This window comes from Thalia democratica, unplaced genomic scaffold, assembly GCF_965202585.1.
Source record: "Thalia democratica unplaced genomic scaffold, ktThaDemo2.hap1.1 HAP1_SCAFFOLD_97, whole genome shotgun sequence".
NCBI lineage: Eukaryota > Metazoa > Chordata > Thaliacea > Salpida > Salpidae > Thalia > Thalia democratica.
This window is the reverse complement of record NW_028139265.1, coordinates 51,523-70,583: the sequence shown is the minus strand read 5'-3', so window position 1 is coordinate 70,583 and position 19,061 is coordinate 51,523. Positions and strand designations below refer to the sequence as shown.

General features: G+C 26.9%; 1 protein-coding gene and 1 pseudogene across 1 annotated transcript; one reads left to right on the top strand and one right to left on the bottom strand.

Annotated features, from left to right (window-relative positions):
- The first annotated feature begins 1,420 nt into the window (after window positions 1-1,420).
- On the top strand, window positions 1,421-2,515 carry LOC145845641 (kelch-like protein 6). Its single transcript, XM_082952764.1, has one exon. It carries the CDS (start codon window positions 1,421-1,423, stop codon window positions 2,513-2,515), a length of 1,095 nt encoding a protein of 364 aa, XP_082808890.1.
- Window positions 2,516-9,697: 7,182 nt separating this feature from the next.
- LOC145845640 (cyclin-dependent kinase 9-like) lies at window positions 9,698-17,653 on the bottom strand (annotated as a pseudogene).
- Between the last annotated feature and the right edge of the window lie 1,408 nt (window positions 17,654-19,061).

Below are 19,061 nucleotides of genomic sequence, written 5' to 3'. Positions count from 1 at the left end.
ACAGTTATTACTCATACTTCAACATTCAATTTATTATTGAAGTTTTAATATAACTCCATACCTTAATATATAAAGCAATAACATAAAAGTTAGTTTAAATGGGAACGGGTCGAAAATGCACGAAGATAAAATTGCACGAGATTACTAAATTGCACAAAAATAAAAATTACACAAGGACACAAAATTTCACAAAGACGAAATTGCACGAAGACAAAATTGCACGTAGACAATTTAGCACAAAGGGTCAATTTTGCACGAGTTACAATTTTGCATGAGAGTAAAAAAAAACAGAAAAGTAAGTACAAAAAAAAAAACAGAAATAAAAACCAAAAAGATAAATTAATAAAAGAGCAAAAAGAGGAAAAAGTTACTGCACAAGGGTTAGAGGCAACAGTGATAGTAAAAACGTAAAAACCATAATTTAAAAAATAACTAATAAAAACTTGAAAAAAAAATGAATAAAAAATCAATCAATTAAATAAAAAGCTACTAACCGAGGGTGAAGGTTAGGGGTAACAGAGTTAGTAAATAAGTATACATCATACAAAAATATATTAAGAAAAAATCAAATAGTAAAAAAATAAGTTACTGATCGAGGGTAAGGGTTAGGGGTTAAAGTGATAATAAAAAACTTAAAAAAAACTAATCCGTCCAAAAATGTCTCCGTGCAAAAGTGATCCATCATGCAAAAGTATTTTTGTGCAGTTTTGTGCCCTCGTGCAATTTGTACGCTAATGCAAATTTGACAGCTACCCAGTTTAAATTGCTCTATTCTCGGTATGATGTCATCAAGCGTTACATCAGATATTTTATTTTTTGCAGATTCGTAACTTTGTTTGAGCTATTTGCGTCCCTGGTCCACTGTAATGTTGAAATTCATCAAAATCATTTAATAAACATAAATATTTTTTTATTAAGATAAAATTATATTATTAACTTTCCATCGTGATTTAATTTTTTGGTTTAATTTTTCTTTAAGCTCAGCTCACCAGTATGAAGAATCCTGAAATAAAAACATTAAATTTGTTTGTTCGTAAAATTAATGCTAATATAAATTCACTTTTTGCTCAAAATTTGTGAAAAAAAAAAAAATATGTTTGCCTTATATTAAGTAAATAATCAAGATTTAAAAGTTTAGTAAGAAAGCAAAAGAAAACTTGCAAAGTTTTGGAATATTAAAATTCATAACAATGTTTTTTTTTTCATAAAAAGTTATTCTTTTTTAGTTTTTTTTATGAAGTATTGGCTCCAGGAAGTTATTGTAGAGCCGCCACTTTCTAATTGATTAAAACTATTCCATTGTTTTTTTTCAGATGGAGTTGCACTACAAAAGCTCATAGCTGTCCGTTCTCTGCAAATAAACAAAGTAATTCTTGACAACGAGAAGCAAAAAAAAGTGTTTGAACTCTTCAAAAATGAAATGAATCTTGACAGTTTCCGCTTCTTCTTAACGCTTGCAAGTGTGTTTTGTTCTCCTAGCAGAGACGTCATTAAGTTCTTTGATTGCTGGTTCCAAATAATATGTGAAACTGAAGAGTTCTTACATTTAGATGTAAACACAGTCAAGAAAATTCTCGCGAGATCCGGACTTTTTATCACTTCTGAACTCGAGGTTGTAAAGTCGGTTGAAAAGTGGATTAGTTACAATTTTGAAGAAAGAAAGAAGTTTGCAAAAGAAGTTCTGCTGAAAGTACGACTGCCGTTGCTGCCAGACAATGTTTTAAAAAGCATTTTAAAAGAGAAAAAATCACCTTTAAGAAAGTGCATCGACTGCGTAACGATGATCAATGAACTTTTAGAAGGCAATAAGGACGCTTATGTGGGTAAATCGAGTGAGTATTACACACCACGGTGCTGTCACCATGACATGTTTGATGTATTGGTTTGTGGTGGCGAGTATGACAAAACCGAAAGTGCCGTGAACGAAATAATCCGACTGAAAAGTTGTGACAACTTTAAAAGATCTGAAGTGTTTTGTTTGTCCGAAGAAAAACGCTATGAACCTAAAGCAGTATATGTTAAAGGTAGTGTGTATCTCTTCGGAGGAAGAGACAAAGGTAATGATTTTAGTCCATTTCAGGATAAGATCTTTAAAAAGGTAGAAAAAATATGCCTATTTTCGAAAAAATGCGAGGTCGTAGCTGATATCACGGATATCAACGAGGAAAAGCTTTGGCGTTATTCTGTTTGTGCTTATGCAGACAAGATATATATTATTGGTGGCAACAATTTTGACCCTGTAAACTACTGCATCGAGTTCGACACCAGCAACTACGCTTGGAAGTACAAGAAGGGAATGCTTCAGTCGAGAGAAAACTGTCATGCCGCGGTTTTCGAGGAGAGAATTGTTGTCACTGGTGGGCTCCAGTTGACGAATGAGAACAGGAACGACAATGAATTTGATTATAAAACGTTAAAATCTGTCGAGGTTTATAACAGTGCTAATGATTCATGGTCATACCTACCTAATATGAACTACTCAAGATGCTGGCACGTATCAGTCGCAGTTAAATAGAAGCTGTTCGTTATTGGCGGGGGAACGTCAATGTTCGAAGTATATGACTCCACTTCTAAAACGTTTTCTGTCCTCAAACCGTTGATTAAATTTTTCCGGTACCTTGACAACCACCCGTCTGCAGCATTTTATATGAAAAATAAAATTCACGTTCTCTTCTACAACCCATCGAATCCCGTTTTCTATGACTTGGAGAAGGAAAAATGGTACAAAAATTCCATGGAGCCTATAGAAGACCTCAGCTTCTTTTCTGCTGTTAAAGTTCCTCGCCTGTAAAGTTTAGTTGTTGAACATTGAGTATTTGGTAGCAGTTGAAATTACTAAGTACTGCTGAGGTTTTATCTGTTTAGGAAAGATTTTAAAATCTAAAATTTAGTTTTAACAGCTATCTTTGATTATTTATATTATAAAGTTGTCTAAATGTTTTATATTTATTTCATGTCATAACTTTGTATTAAGTATGTGTTTTTCTAGTTAGTGTATTATGTTCAATAAAAATAATTTTGTTAACATGTCAGATGGTTAGATTTTATATTTTTTAATAAGTTATCTAAATGAAAAATAAAAAAAGCCAATGTAGATATTGATATAATTTTTTTAATAGACTTATTTTCGAATTATTTTAAAATGTAACAAAACTGATTACTTTTTTGAGATATCTTTAGTGTAGTATTTAAAGTTGTTGAAAAACTAATAGTTGAAGTAAAAACAAATTAAATAAGAAAATCAACTAAATAAATAGTACCATATCGCTAGATTGCTTACTGGAGTCAAGAATTAAACAAAAAAAAAAATTAAAATTTAGCAATTTCAAAGTTAGTGTTTACCTAATATTTTAAGTTAAAGACTAACAGCTATAAATATTGAATTTCCGATCCTTTAATTCGATAAAAATTACTAGCTTTCATAAGTTATCAAATAAGTAGAAGTATAGGGGAAAAATTGTATTAACCCCTATTTTCTAAATATTTTGAAAGTAAAAAAAAGGTTAAGGCAATAAAAAGTTACTTTTGGATGATTATGTCACCAGGTAATTTATTGTTGCACATGTAATGGGGGTTAGGTGTCAAATTTGCACGAGGGTACAAAATTGCACAAGTGGACTAAATTGCACAAAGGTACTTTTGCACGAAGACATTTTTGCACAAGGGGAAATTTTTGCACGGGACGAATTTTTTTTAAATTTGTTTTTGATTTTTATATAATTTAGATTTATTAAAAATTTTTTTTTTTTTGTTAATTAAACAATTTATTTTACTTACACTCAAACTTCTTACCCTTATACTCGGTCGGTAACTTATTAATTTGTTGTTATTAATATTGTTTTTTTTATTAGTAATTTGTGTTAGTTATAATTTGTTTTTAAATTTATTTTTACAATCACTGTTACCCCCAACCTTTAACATCGCTCGGTAACATCTTTTTGTTTTACTTACTTTAATTAATTTATTTATTAATCTTTTTTTTTATTACTAAAACTTTTTTAGATTTATTTTTATTTTTACTATCACTGTTACTCTAATCATTACAATCGGTCAATAATTTTTTTTACTTATTTTTTTATCTTTTAGTTTGTTTTTTATCTCGTGCATGAATGACCCTCCGTGAAAATACTCCCTTATGCAAAATTGACCATTAGTGTAAATTTGTCTTCGTGCAATATAGTCTTCGTGCAATTTTGACCCGTTCCCTGTTATTGGTAATCGGCCTAAAGTTTTTAATGTAAACTTAAAATCAAAATTAATCACAGACGAAATTAGATTGTGTAGTTTAACATGAACACTATAAATATTTGTTTAAATAAAGGAATTTTTTCAACGAAATATAATATGTGGTTTAACTAAAATGCTTTTTTTGCAATTTATTATTAATACAATAAAAAAATACTCATCTAAAATGTTTTTTTTATCAAAATTTTATTAACAAAAACAGGAGTAAATTGTTTAGTGATATTTAATTATAGTTAAGATGATAACAAACAAGCTTTTTCCTTTTAATAAATGTTATAAAAAAATTTACCTAGGTTTTTAGTTTCTAACCGGTTTCAGTTATTTTCAAAAAGTTTTAATAGCTCTTGTTTATTTTTATAAAAACAGCAAAATATTCACAATTAAGTAAGTGATATTACCAATTATGATTTAAATATTAATTTTTGTGTTTACTACGGTGACTTTTAATAATATTCTAGTGCAAAAAACAAGTACTGTTTTACGTAAAGTTAAAGTATAATTAATAAACATCACAATATCGAAAAAAACTATTATGTCAATCGTTTTATATTCATCTAAAAGAAATTTTCCACGTTTAGCTTTAAGTTTGTAAAGACAGTTCTCCACCCGTTCTTTTTATAAAAGCATATTCTTAAAAATATTTACCGTCTTATTAAAATAATGACAGTTTCTAACCTAAGAACTATTTTGTTGTATGAAAGTTATTTAACAAATATTTGTTTGAATCAAAATTATTTTTTTATCCAGATCAAAAACTTAAATTACTAGTTTTCGAGTTTTCTAATATTATTAAAGTTATTAAGTACTTTCTCTTAGGGCATTTTAACTTAAACCTACTTTGCAAAGAAGACCACATATTATTTTATTATAAGTTAAAACACAAGTTTTGAGCTAAGTGCATTTATACGATTACTTAGCTTTCGTAGCGCATTAATGATATTATAACATTTAACTTTTCATATTTCGCTCCACTTTCGATAAAAAGTGGGTGGAGATGAACAGATTTACCAGAATGTTATTTACCAGAATGGTATTTACCAGAATGGTATTTACCAGAATGGTATTTACCAGAATGGTATTTACCAGAATGGTATTTACCATAATGGTATTTACCAGAATGGTATTTACCAGAACCAATCAACGGCGTCTTCTACGTGATCAGCAGAGGAGGAGTTTCGACTCTCGACAGTCGGTTTTACAAGTTTCCCGGAAAAAAAACTCATTTTTGTTCAGGTCGTGCCGTGTCGGAGACAAGATGTTGGCGTTTGCGAAGGAACCGGTTATGACGCAACAAGCAAGCTTTTCAACCCGGTAAGCAGGATGTGGAGCGAAGGGCGCGTCAGGACGGACGGGAGAAAGTGCTTTGACGCCGCCGATTTCTACATCGATACGTGGATCGTGGGCGGAGAGAAGCTTGACGTAGCACTAGACACGATACTAATGCACGACTCGGACACCGAAACCCAAACACTGTCGCAGATGAAATTGATTGAACCGAGGTTGTAGCACAAAGTGGTAGTTTACAAGAACGCGCTGTTCGTGTTCGGAGGGATCGTCCGACGCAACAATGTGCTGATCAGCGTTGAGATGCACTGCGGGAAGACTGGCGAGTTTGTCGCGATGGCTCTGATAAAGGCCGCTCGATACAACTTCGCCTGCAGCAGGGTCGACAACCTCGTCTACGTCATCGGAGGGTTGAGTTCCGTGACGGACGTAAGAGTTGAGCGCGCAGTGGAAATCTATAACCTGGACGCGAACGTTTGGTCGGACGGTGGCTACTTTCCCGGCTCGGCTTGGATGAACGAAACGAAATTCACCGGTTCAAGGTTGAAAATTCCTTGCTTGCTCCGTTGAAAAAAAAATCCAACAGTAGAAAATTAATGCGGCGGTTCTTTTTTGTAACTGCTAAATTTAAGTAGAAATTGTTTTTTCAATTGAGCTATTACTATAATCTTTGTTTATTATTATTATTTGGACATTAGTTGAAAGCAGGGTTTTCGACCTAAAGTATAAGTTTTCCCGGAAATAAACAAAAAATTTAAAATAATGTTTTTGTTTATTATATTACTTGAGTTGATATGCATAGCATATTTATCTTAAAGTTTTGTTAACGTTATAAGTGCTGTTCAAAATATAATTAGATTTTCAATAACCTTTAAAGAGGTTTAATTATGTTTTTAATTTTATATACATTTAGTTTTTTACGTTTAAGTTTTATATAATCAACGTTATATCGTTAATTCAATCGTTTAAGAAAACCAACTGTTAGGTTATATAAACAAATCTATTAACTTATATGTTAGTTAAAATTTTCGGCTTAAAAAAATTGTAATAAACATTTAATTCAAACATTTGAGCAAAAATTAACTTATTTATTTAAAAGTGTATAATTCAAAGGTAGTATAAATGTATAACTTTCTTATCAAATTAGAATTAAAGTTTTCAGTACTCAAAAACTACTTTGGTAACCTTTTTTTGTTTTTTATTATATCAATTCTTTGTAAGATTAGCTTTTTGGTTAAAAGTTTTCCTTTTTATCTAAATTCAAAATATGTATAAAACAAAATCTCAAAATATTACGTTAAATATTAGATTTCTTTCTCAAACTTTTCTTTAAATTCATTCGTAACATAGCATTTCATTTACAGAGTTGATTTTTTAGTACTAAGTGGACAAAGATTTAAAACAAATTATAAACTTTACACAATAACAAAAGCTTAAACAAAAACAAATCATTACTTGAAGAACTGAATATATGGTACAGGTGCTTCGATGTTAAATTAAATAATTAAATGATATGAAATATTCAGATTGAAGAGAATACGACTTCCATTTCAAAAATTATAAAGTCGTCGCTAAAAGAGTCTAAAGGAGTCGGACTATATGCAACGAGTAGTAGAGTGGTTACAAATACGGCGATCTCTTTTAATACGGCGAGTTTCCGGCAATAAAAATACAATAACACCCTGTGCAAAGTTTTAGATAATTTGAAGAAATCTGTATGGGACCTATGAAGTGCAACCTAGTTGTAAGCTGCAGATGATTTTACATGAGACATTTATTAAAAAAGAAATTTTTGCAGAATTTAAGATGATTCAAAAAAAAAAAAATAAATGCAATCAATGATTTTATGTAAATTTTATCACTTTTTGTTTTTTTTTTTGTATTTCCAGATTTTTTTTCAAAAAGTCGAGAAGTATCTTTATAAGGCATTTTAAAAATCGTCTAATATTATGCACATTGTATACTTTTTTGTAATAGTTGCCACATGTAAAAAAAATTACTACTAAAAACTCCGGTCGCATTTTTGAGTTCAATACAGTTTGCATTAGGGTGTTTTTCAGAAAGCGAATGGTGCAAGGATGAAAGTTTTTAAAAATCATCTAAAGTTTCTGCACACGGTGTTATCGTGGTATTTGCTACATTTCAGAAACCTGACCTTTTTTTTTATATGTGGCAATTATTACAAAAACACATTGTGAATAATTTAAGGCAATCTTTCAACTGTTTTATAGAAACATTTTCTGACTTTTTAAGACTAATGGCAGTGTAATAATATTTACTTTTTATTTGCTTATTTTAAAGCGGGTTATAAAGTGTTTTTCACTGTTTTCATAACTCGCTTTCAAGTAATAAAAAAACCGAACATTTTTTTATATTTAGGAGTTAATATTCATTTCAATGCGTATATATTTGCGTTTGTCTTTCAAATACGCGTTAGTTGCTTATTTAGTTGCTTAGTTATTCCGTGTTACGATCAAGTTACGATTAAGTTCAACGTTTTATTCACAAGTTTCGAGAATCAAGAAAACGTCTACATTGCGGAGTTGATGTTAGTATTTTATATAATTTTACGATTGTAAATACTTTTTATAGATTTTATTTGTGTCGTGATTTAATAGTTTCTTTCTTCAGAACTAAGAATTATTATTTAAAATAAAGTAAATTGCATTTATTCAAAGTGTGTTTTATTCATAATTAGGAAATAGTTTATAACTTATACTGTTAGCATAATATTTACTACTCGTAAGTATAGCAGTCAGTAAGTTACTGGAGACCACGTAGTTAAGACAAAAACATAAACAAGTATTAAAATATAACCTATTTGGTTACAGCAACAACCTATTGCCTTCATCCGTAAATTCAATAATAAAATTCTGATTAGTTCTTTAAAAAAATTAATTGCTTTTAAGAAATGTGTATCTTAGTGCCTGACTTAGTACAAATAAAAAATTGATAATTACAGCTTTTTTTTCTGGTTTACTATCATTTCTAACCCGCGATCATTTCTTTCTATCATTTTTAACCCGATCAAATCTATTCCAATCAGTAAAAACTGTTGATTTTAGATTTATTTTAATCACTGCTTATTTTTAAACCAAAGTAATACTAACAAAATTATTTTTATATAAATTATAGTTTACTTTGTTTTAACTAAAACTTTATGTTTATTTACCTTTTATTAAAATTAATTTAATAACTGTTCTATTTTAACTTGTTATAAATTGAAATTGTTTTCTTTAGTTTCAAATTTTATCCGAATCAACCTGCTTAATCGAACTTATTTTTCTGATCAAACAAAATTTACTAGATTGTTTTTGTCTTATTAAATTTTGTTTAGATAAATTCTAAAATAAGCTGTTTAAACTCCATTTTAGTTATATATTCTTGCCATTTAGGTTGCTGAAACACTATTTTTTTTAATTAAATTTAGAAAATTAAACTGTTACAAATGTGATATTCATATACGAAGAATTTTTTATTTTTTTAAAGTTATTAGATTTAATAAAAACGCACTAAAGTATTAATAGAGAAAGAATAACTATTGAAAAAATATATTAAAACCAACCAAAAAATAAATTAAACAACCGTCCTATAGAAATAGTTTCTGTTAAAAGCTGAGATTGTTTTGTTATAATACTAAAACCCGATATTTTTATAATTTCAAACCTTATTACGTGCAAAAAACGATGTATTTTTGTAAAATTTTTGCACCATTGTTTAGCACAGTGCAATTCATTTCAAACCTAGAGCTGACGACTAAAAACAATTTTATTGTGTTTTTGAACTGATGTTCGGTTTTTTTTCTTAACAAATTGTTTTATAGCCCTTCGAGTGGGCTCTGTTGAAAATGATTAAGTTTATATAATCACATGATTTCTATTTGTATATATATATGATAAATAAGATAAAAAGTCTTATAAAATGATAAAAAAATATAGTCGAGCAGAAATTCGATTTCTTTAAATTAAAAGTATCACAATTAAGAAACAAAAGCATTTTACTAAAACAATTTATTTTATCTAAAAAATGCGCAAAAGTCAAAGTCCTAATCAAACATATCCACAAATTCAACATTTTACGATCCATGTAGTAAAAGTAATACGATGTGAATATTGCTATTGTTGTTATACATCCTACCAAACTCTTTCTTGATACTGCGTTGATGCAACTACTTCTTTTTGTTTATTATTCCCCTGGTGATGATGTTTGTTGTAAGGATGGTGTCTGTTGTTGTGTTGGTGTTGTTTCGTCCCTTTAAATAATTAGCAATAAAGTTTATATAACGTTCAATAAAAATTAGTAATAAACAATAAAAGTAGCATGAGAAAGTAGTTAGCTGATTTCAAAGCTTTTTTTATATTTTTTTTTTAGTTTATTAATGGATTATTTCTGATGTTGTGTTCCTTGGTAGTCTAAAATACTTATATATATAACTTATCGAATATAATCAACTATATCGTTTAAATGAATTTTAGCAAAATATTTTTAAAGACAAAAAAAAAGTTTATACTAAAGCAATTATTATAATTTTTTTTTATCGAAAACTTTTTGAGAAGGTCAGATAATGACTTAAACACATTTTGTACAACATAAACGTCATCATTATAAATAACATAAAACATTGTAAAAAAATTGACAACCTTTAGTTTCTGGTTATTTTGTTGCAAATACTTGTTTTGCTCCTTTAAAGTTTCTAAACTTTTCAGTGATTTAAAAGGCAAAGGATCTTCAAAGAAAAAATCATGGTGCAAGGCTTCTTCTGCAGTCAATCTCTGTCGAAAATTTGTTTTTAAAAATTTGTTTCTATCATATATTTTCAAAGTTGTTATTAATTGAACTCATAATTCTTGCCATCGAGTAAATTTTTATAGAGTGTATTTGTTATTAAACAACTCTTTACTATTTTTTTCACATGAAGACAATAAAGTTTCTGTTGTACTTAATTTCTATATATTTTACATATGCAACAATTTATTGAACGACAAAACAAGTTTTAAAATATTTGGTCCTAGAATCTGGTGCACGAAAAACCATTCGGTTATCGAGTCGCACAAAACCTGGATACGTTTTAACATGTTGTCCAAGACAGTCTTGCTGAGTAGATTAATATCTTAAGGTTTAAAAGTACCATTTTGATATATATTTGATTTAGTATTTATTGTTTTCAAGGAGTTCAATGAGTTGGAATATTAACTTCTAAAGTTAAATGGCATACTAGTAAATTTTAGCATATTCATTGAGGAGGATACTTGCGTTTTATAAGTTAAAAAAAAATAATAATTTGAAAAAGATAAATCTGTACAATTTTTGAACTCATGTTACTCAATCGGGTATAAAGATAGATATAAGAAAGCTACAATTTTAAGTTTTCTAAACAATGTAGTTTTAAAAGTAAAATAATTGCTTTAAATCAAGTGTTCACATTTTTAATTAAAAAAAACATTAAGAGTTCTTAACTTGAGTTCAAAAACATAAAAACGAATTTGATAGTTCACAAACAATATTTTGTCATATAGTATTATCAATTATAATTACGATTTTACTCAAGTATAGTATTCTGTTTTTCATGTTTTGTTTATGTTTCAGTCTATCAACAACCTCATAAATTTTCAAATTTGTACAAAGAAGTATATATTATGACAGTTTGTATGTTTGCATTAGGTTATAGGCATTATATATTAGGCATATGTTTATTTAAAAAAAATTATTTGTTGTATATATGTGTAAAGTAATTTACCTTTTTAGGATCTAAACACAAAAGTTTGTCAATCAAATCCACTCCATGTTTATCTCGTACTTTCTGCTTCAGTATCCCTGTAAGCAGCCTTGTTCTGTTAGTAAACATTAAATGTAAAAAAAAAATTATAACAGCATATGACCTCTAATTGAGAAATTATGCTAATTTATAGTTAAGATGTTTTATTTCAAGTCAGTCTTGAAAAACCAAATTAAATTTCACATGCTGATTCATTTTATATAACCAATGATACTGTTTATAATCATAAGCAATAATGATTAATAAAAAATTCTCAAAAAATAAGATTACCAAAACTGGTGTACAAAAGACCTTTATTTTTCAATAGTAATGTAATATTGTAACAGTTCTAACTTCTAAACACAAAACATTTAAAAAAAATTTTAATGATCAAATTGGCTTATACTTTGTATTGTTATTTACACGTTAATAAAACTTAAATTTAAAAACTTTAATTAAATATTCAAAAAACAGTAAGTTTTATATTTTACAAAATAATGTTGACAATTTTGCAATTTCTTAACAACGAAAAAATGTAATTAACAACTGATTATTTTTTGTTGTTTTTTATCATTATCAATATATTCTTGATAATGTGGTAAGTTTTTAACGCCTAAATATGTATTTAACTATTGTTTACTTATAGCTTTGGTTTTTATCATTCACAATATATTCTTGATAATAATGTAGTTTTTCAACACCAGGCCAAACTTTCGGGGTAATTGGTCCGCATAAGGTTAGTTATTATATTGAGTTGACTTCTTTCTTCTTTACCCTGTTTAAGTAATATTAATACAATTGTTATTTATTATTGTACTAAATTTATAACATATTTAATTTTTTATCATAACTATAAAACGCTAAGGTTCGTTCATTTCCTTTTTTCTGTAGAAAGGAATTGTAATAAATGAACAACGGTATAAGGTTTAATATTATAAATAAGCTTAGTTTTATCAATCCAAAAATAAATTCATAAAAACAAACTCTTAATCTGACTGAACCAATATACCAAAAAAGTGCAAATTTCTAGGGTATTTGATTTACAAAGCAGTTATCAGTATAAAAAGCAAATTAAAATGAAGGCAATAAATGACAAATTAATTTCAAAAGAATTGTACCTTTTTTAGACTTCAACAAACTTTGTTGTACAGTCAAGTAAATGATAGTAAAATTAAAACATGTATTGTTACTAAAACTCAGCAGATTGCGTATTATTAATGTTGATTTCGTACTTATTATAACATATAATCAATTGTTTAGTCAAGTAAATGATAATGCATTTAATACAATTATCGTTATCAATGTTTAGTAGGTAAAGCCTACCGTAACTCGGTGAAGAATTAATATGGTCAATACATCTAATATTATCAAATACTCAGCAGAGTAGGGTTTCCCAAAAGGGCACGTAGTTATTTTTTGGGACCAGAAACAGCAAAGGGGCTAAAAATGTGCCATGTGGTCATATTTTGAGACTTAAACTAGATATTATGAAACAAAAATAAGAAATTTAGGGGACCATAAGCTGTAAAAATTAAGCCACTAGGACACAGAAAAAGGGTAAGGATACAGAAAACACGGGTGACACTTTAGCACAGATTGACAATTTAGCGCGGAGTGACACTTTAGCACGGTATGAAAATATAGCACGGTGTGTCACTATAGCACGGAATGACACTTTAGCACGGAGTGTCAATTTTTACCGGAGTGTCACATGATTTGTTTTGCTTTTTATTTTTGCTTGATCATTATTAGGTACTGTATTGTTTAAAATTCTCTAAAACGAATTATGCAACATGTAAAGTAAAAGTTAACAAGCTTTAAATGATTTAAAAGTTTTAAGCTTTTGTTAAAACTAAAACAAATGTAAGTTTAAAACTTTATTAACTTATTTTACTATTTAATTTAAGATGAAAATATTTTGGTCCTTTTACTTTAAAGTTTTCGACAAAAAACTAATTTTTAGCTAGTAATAAATATAAGCTCTAAGACTATTAGAACTTTTTTTAATGCTTTAAATAATTTTTTAAGGCTAAACTTTAAGCGTAAGTTTTAAATAAATAGTAAAATGTATAGAAATAAAAAAGTTTCTTATTTCATTTTAGTTTTTAATTTTTTATAATATGATATTTTAAAAGTGTTAAAACTAATTTTCATAACTACTTGTTTGTTAAATATTTAAAAATGACATTTTAAAAGACTTATAATTATTATGTGTAAAAATTTCACTCCGTGCCAAAGTGACACTCCTTACTAAAGTTTCACTCTGTGCTAAAGTGACGCCGTGTTAAAGTGTCACCTCGTGCTAAGGCGACGCCGTGCCAAAGTGTTACTCCATGATAAAGTGACGCCGTGCTAAAGTGTCACTCTGTGGTAAAGTGACGCTGTGTTTTTCTGACACCTACCAAGAAAAGGTCTTAGGCGTATTTAAGGGTAGTTTTGTGAGAAATCTGTCGGAGAGGGTCATAACTATTCTATTTCTATCAAAGGAGTCTCATAAACAAAAGTTAGAAAAACCCTGCAGTAGACTATGTAGTATTAACATTAAGTTAGTATTAACAATATATATTAGGAATTAAACACAAACCGGTAGTAAAGGTCTTCTTTTCCAAAGTTCACAAAATACACATCCTGCGGCCCAAATGTCAACTGGTGGTCCGTAGTTTCTTTCGCCTAAAAATTAGACAATTATTAAAAACACTTAATGTAGATAATAATTAGATACCTTATTAAAACAATATAAAATTTTAATATAATATAAAAAAATCAGAACTCTAAAAGATTAATTGGTGGTCCATAATTTTTACCTAATAATTAGTAATACAAATGTAAGGTACGAAAAGTTTTTATTTAAATCTTTTTCAACTAATTTCTTTCACAAAAAATTCAGATATCTACATTACAAACACATGATAAGTATTATAACAAGTAATTATGTTCGCCTTAAAATCAAGACAAGTTGTATATTCTAATCTAAATAATCTAACCTAATAACAGTTCAGGAGCTCTGTACCACAGTGTTACCACAATATTTGGATACCTATTCTCTTCACCTTCTTTGCAAACTGTGAACGGTCTGAATTAAGTGTTATTCATGTGCATTGTTATTGTGTTAGTGTATTTTATTTAATGTTTTATATAATATTTGTTTATCTACTTGATTCTTCCTCTTAAAGTTTTATATTATTAGTCTTATTATTTATACAATGTTCAGTTCGTTTATCATTCTTTGTGAAGTGTGAACATAAAAATATAACTTATTCACATATCAGGTTGTTTTATTTAAACCTTTTTGTAAATAAATCTGCAATTAGACAAAATAAAGCATCATATAGATAAAATATATAAAGTATGTCTTTGTCTTAACATGATTATAGATAAATAAAATTAAAGTTTTTAAAGTTTTGCAAATGTACTTAGAATTTATTTGAAACTTATTTAAAAAACTTTAAGAAGTAAAAAAAATACTTACTATTCATCAAGTTGGAACACTTTAAAAGTGATAATAGTAAGCGAAATAATTAATAAAAACTAGCTTGAGAATTAAAACAAATCCTATTTCTTTTAGTTTTGCAAAACAAATTTTAAACAAGCTTTAGTTTTTATCTAAAATTTATACTGACCCTAGTTAGGCTGGTTGTGTAGTTACTTACGGTTACAATTAAACAGATTTTCATAAGTGAGACTTATTGAAAAGATATTTTTTATTGTGTTTATTAAACAAGTAATTAAGGATTAAAGGGTTTCAATTAGATAACTGATGTTAAAAAGGGCAGTATAACAATTGCAATTTTAATAAGTTGTAAATAATTGAACTTAATTATACTAATACTTTTCTTAGCTGCAGCCTTCTAAAATTGAGTATAGATTAAAAGTCAAAAAGGGTCCGGTTTTAAAGCAAAGGTGTTTCCCATAATATTTTCTGAATCATCATAGAAAAATTTTTTTTTTTTATTTATACCCTTAACCCTAACTCACCTTACCCAAACATCTTAAAAATTAATTTAAATATTGAACTTTTACAATTTTTAATAGCTTAATCAACAAATATTGGGAAAACACCTAGAATTTCAATAAGACTCGACAAAAAATCATCCAAAATGGAATATTTCATAAATTTAATAAATAATACTAACCTAGCAAGTCCAAAATCAGCGATCTTCAAAGTTCCGTCTCTAGTTATTAATATGTTAGCTGATTTAATATCGAGATGTAGCACCTTACAACGATGCATATGGAATAATCCTTCAAATAGTTCTAACATTATCTGTTGAATTAAGAAGAATTTGTTTTTATTATATGTATCATTGTAAACTTGTATGTGAAAGAAATTTTAAGTAGACGGCGTCTGTATAAAATTAATCAATTTATCTATTTTAATTATTGTACAAACCATTTTAAAGGTGCATGTTTATTATATATTTTATTTTAATACAAAGATAACTAGAACAAGTTGATATTTATCCGAAAGAATTTAACTTTTTTGTTAAACCAAAAGATTATTTATTTATATTACTAAAATATAGTTATTTTTGGTTGAAATCCTATACATTTAAACTAACTTTCCCTTTTATTTCGTCAAGTAACAATCTTGTAGGTATAGTTAAACGACTTTTTATTTTATCAAAAAAAAAAACGGATACATACAATCGAACAAACCTTTTTTATGTCACCGAGGGAAAAACTAATAGATTTATTGCTGATAAGTCTTGACAAATCGTAATGGCAAAATTTCAAAACCATAAAAACGCTTCTGTGTCTGAAATTATTTTATAAATTTATGTAAACATATATATATATATATATAAATGTTTATGATACTGTAAACACAATCAAGTGAATAAGTAGCTTAGTATGTACTATAAATAGCTTAAATTTGTTTAAAATTTTACATAAATGAAAATATAAAGTAAAATAACTTCATTTCATTTCAGTAAAAATCTTTAAAAAGGTTTAAACTGCTTAAAACAGTTAATTTTTTTCAAGTTAAAGTTCTAACATATTAATTAATAAAGTTTATAACCTTGGTGCTAAGAATAATATACATTTCTCCGTTTTCACTAATTATTTCTACTATAATGGACCACTTAATGTTATAACAATATTACAATAAAAATGATACCTTGATAGAGTAGATTAAATTATATAAGAACTATTTAGTTTTTGCTTACAACTAACTGTTTGTTTAAAAATAGTAAAGATATATCTTAGTTGGTTTAGGTTTTGAACGACTTGAAAGCACTTTTTATAATTGCAAGTACTAATAATTTCACCATGTTAAATATAACGGCATAAATATACCTGTCCAAATTAGTAGGTGTAGAAATACAAACTTCAATCAAATTCACAATATTTTCATGTTTAAGGCTTGTAATACTTTGATCTCGTTTATAGCACTTTTTGGAAACTGGTAAATATACAAAAATTAAACAAATCTATTCGGAAAGAGATACACTCTTGAAATTTTTGATTTCTGTTAAAGCAGTTATTTTAACCTATAAAAATAAAAACGACTGATATGAATAACTAAGTTTAAATATAATAAAACTTTTTAAAGTTATTCTTTGATTATGATCATTTTTGTTTTCTCTCAGAAAAGTAATTGCAAACTTAAAAGTTGATAAAACAAAAATAAAAATTAAGTAGTTTCTAAAATACTGTTTAAATTTATCAGACACAATTTTCTTAATATTGTTATTCTGTCAAAGATAAAAACAAGTTTAAAAACAAGTTAAAAACAAGTTTCAGTAAAGTTATATTTAGTCAAAAAAATTACTTATTAAAACATTGCATAAAAAACATTATAAGTTCAAAATATAAAAACATTTTGAAAACAAATTTAATTGAAAAAATAAAACTATTTTAACAGACTAACGATAATTACCTATTTAAAAATATTAATCAACAATAAAGCTGTTTTTAAATTACTTTAAATAAGTTAGAATACTTAGTTATACAGTACTAAGTACTAACCCCTTCTTTTTCATTTTCCATTAGAACTTTTTTCAATGCAACTGTTTTTCCTGTTTCTTTGCTTATTGCTTTAGAAACTTCTCTGTATAATTTTTAGTATTTTTAATACAATACACTAAAATGTCACTAACAAGAACTTAAACATTATAAACAAATTAATAAGCATAGCAATCTATTTGAAAAAATTCAGCAGGGTTCAGATCTATTTTTGAAAATAACATCCGGCTGGATCCAAGTATAAGCAAAAGAATGAACAGAATGAAAATTTCTTATAGATTTATATATTGACCCCATCTTAGTTATTATTTAACAAATTTAACTTAATATTACAAGCATTCTCACTAACCCAAAAGCTCCTTTTCCAATTTTTCCGGTTATAAAATATTTTTCAGTCACCATTTTTACAATTTACTTATTAAAATCTGTGAAAGTTAGTTATTATTAAGTTTAAATAAATTGATAATGATTTTTTATCTAAAATTGAAAACAACTAGATAATACATACACACTATATAACACCTCAAGCAGACATTTGAATAATATGGTACTTTGTTACATATTTAACAATCTGTTATGTAATAATCTCATGAAAGTTAAAGCAACTATTTTATTTAAATTTTGATCTAGCTGAAAATTTATGATTCTTTGACATTTTTTTATTACTAATAATTCATACAAAAACTAGTAATATCTTTTTTAAACTTTCGGACTTTTAAAAATAGAATTAAAAGTTTTAAGTAACTAAAATTTTAAACAAAAAAGGTTAGATAATTAAACCATAATCTAAAACAAATAATATGATCGATACCAAAATTAAAAGCTGTCATTTTACAAAAAAAGTTAGTTATTTTAGTGTCTTTATATGCTTAAATAAACTAAAACAATTTTTTAAACCTTTTTTTTGTGAAAAACTTTGAAACCAATATGCAAAAGAACGGCCATTTAAATGTTTTAACAATTATTTTCTGAACATACAGTTTTTATTTAAATCATAATTTATACGGCAATAGTTACCTACTTTATATTCTACTGCGTTTTATCAAAAGCTAATTTATAAAATAAAGACATTAACGAACAAAAAAAAAACATTGTGCTATTTAACATAAAAAAAAGCCTATACACAGAAAAAATTAAGTATTTTTAAAAACAAAATAAAAAACTAGTTTGAATTTAAAAACTAAACTGTGTAAATGTTTATTTAACTTGTTATTTTTAAGCATATTTCTTAAAATTCTTACGAGATCTTAGACCTTGATGAATTTCAATCTTTGCAATACTTATAGTAGCTCTTCTAACGTAATCTTTTACTGTTAAAATCTCTTATTAAAATTTATTTAATCTTTGCAGAGCTTATTGTAGGTCTTTCTAATAAATCTTTTAGTGTTTGAATCTCTAAGTATTCTTTTAAACTTAGTTTGATAAAAACTTCGCTAGTTTTATTTAAATATTTACATTAAAATTACTTTTTTGAACGCAATATTTAGTTTTAAGTTTTTATAAGAGCTTCGTGTTGAAATTCTTACAAAGTAAAGCTTGTCATTCATAAAATATATTTTTTCAACCCAGTAATTTATTACTCATTAACATATATGTTATACAATAATCTCTGGTAGGCTAAACTAACTATTTTAATTTAAATATTTTCATAATTCTTAACTAAAAGCTTGAAATCTCATAAGATACTTCAACTATATGGATATACTATTATAATATGTATTTTAAGCGAACAGATTCGTTTGACGAATCTTGAAACTTAACTCTAGGTTTGTTTTGATCTAGCTTTACTATTAAAAAACTATATTTAAAA

What these genes read in the sequence shown, in the direction of transcription:
- LOC145845641 (XM_082952764.1), top strand. Translation starts at nt 1,421, where the DNA reads ATGAATCTTGACAGTTTCCGCTTCTTCTTAACGCTTGCAAGTGTGTTT.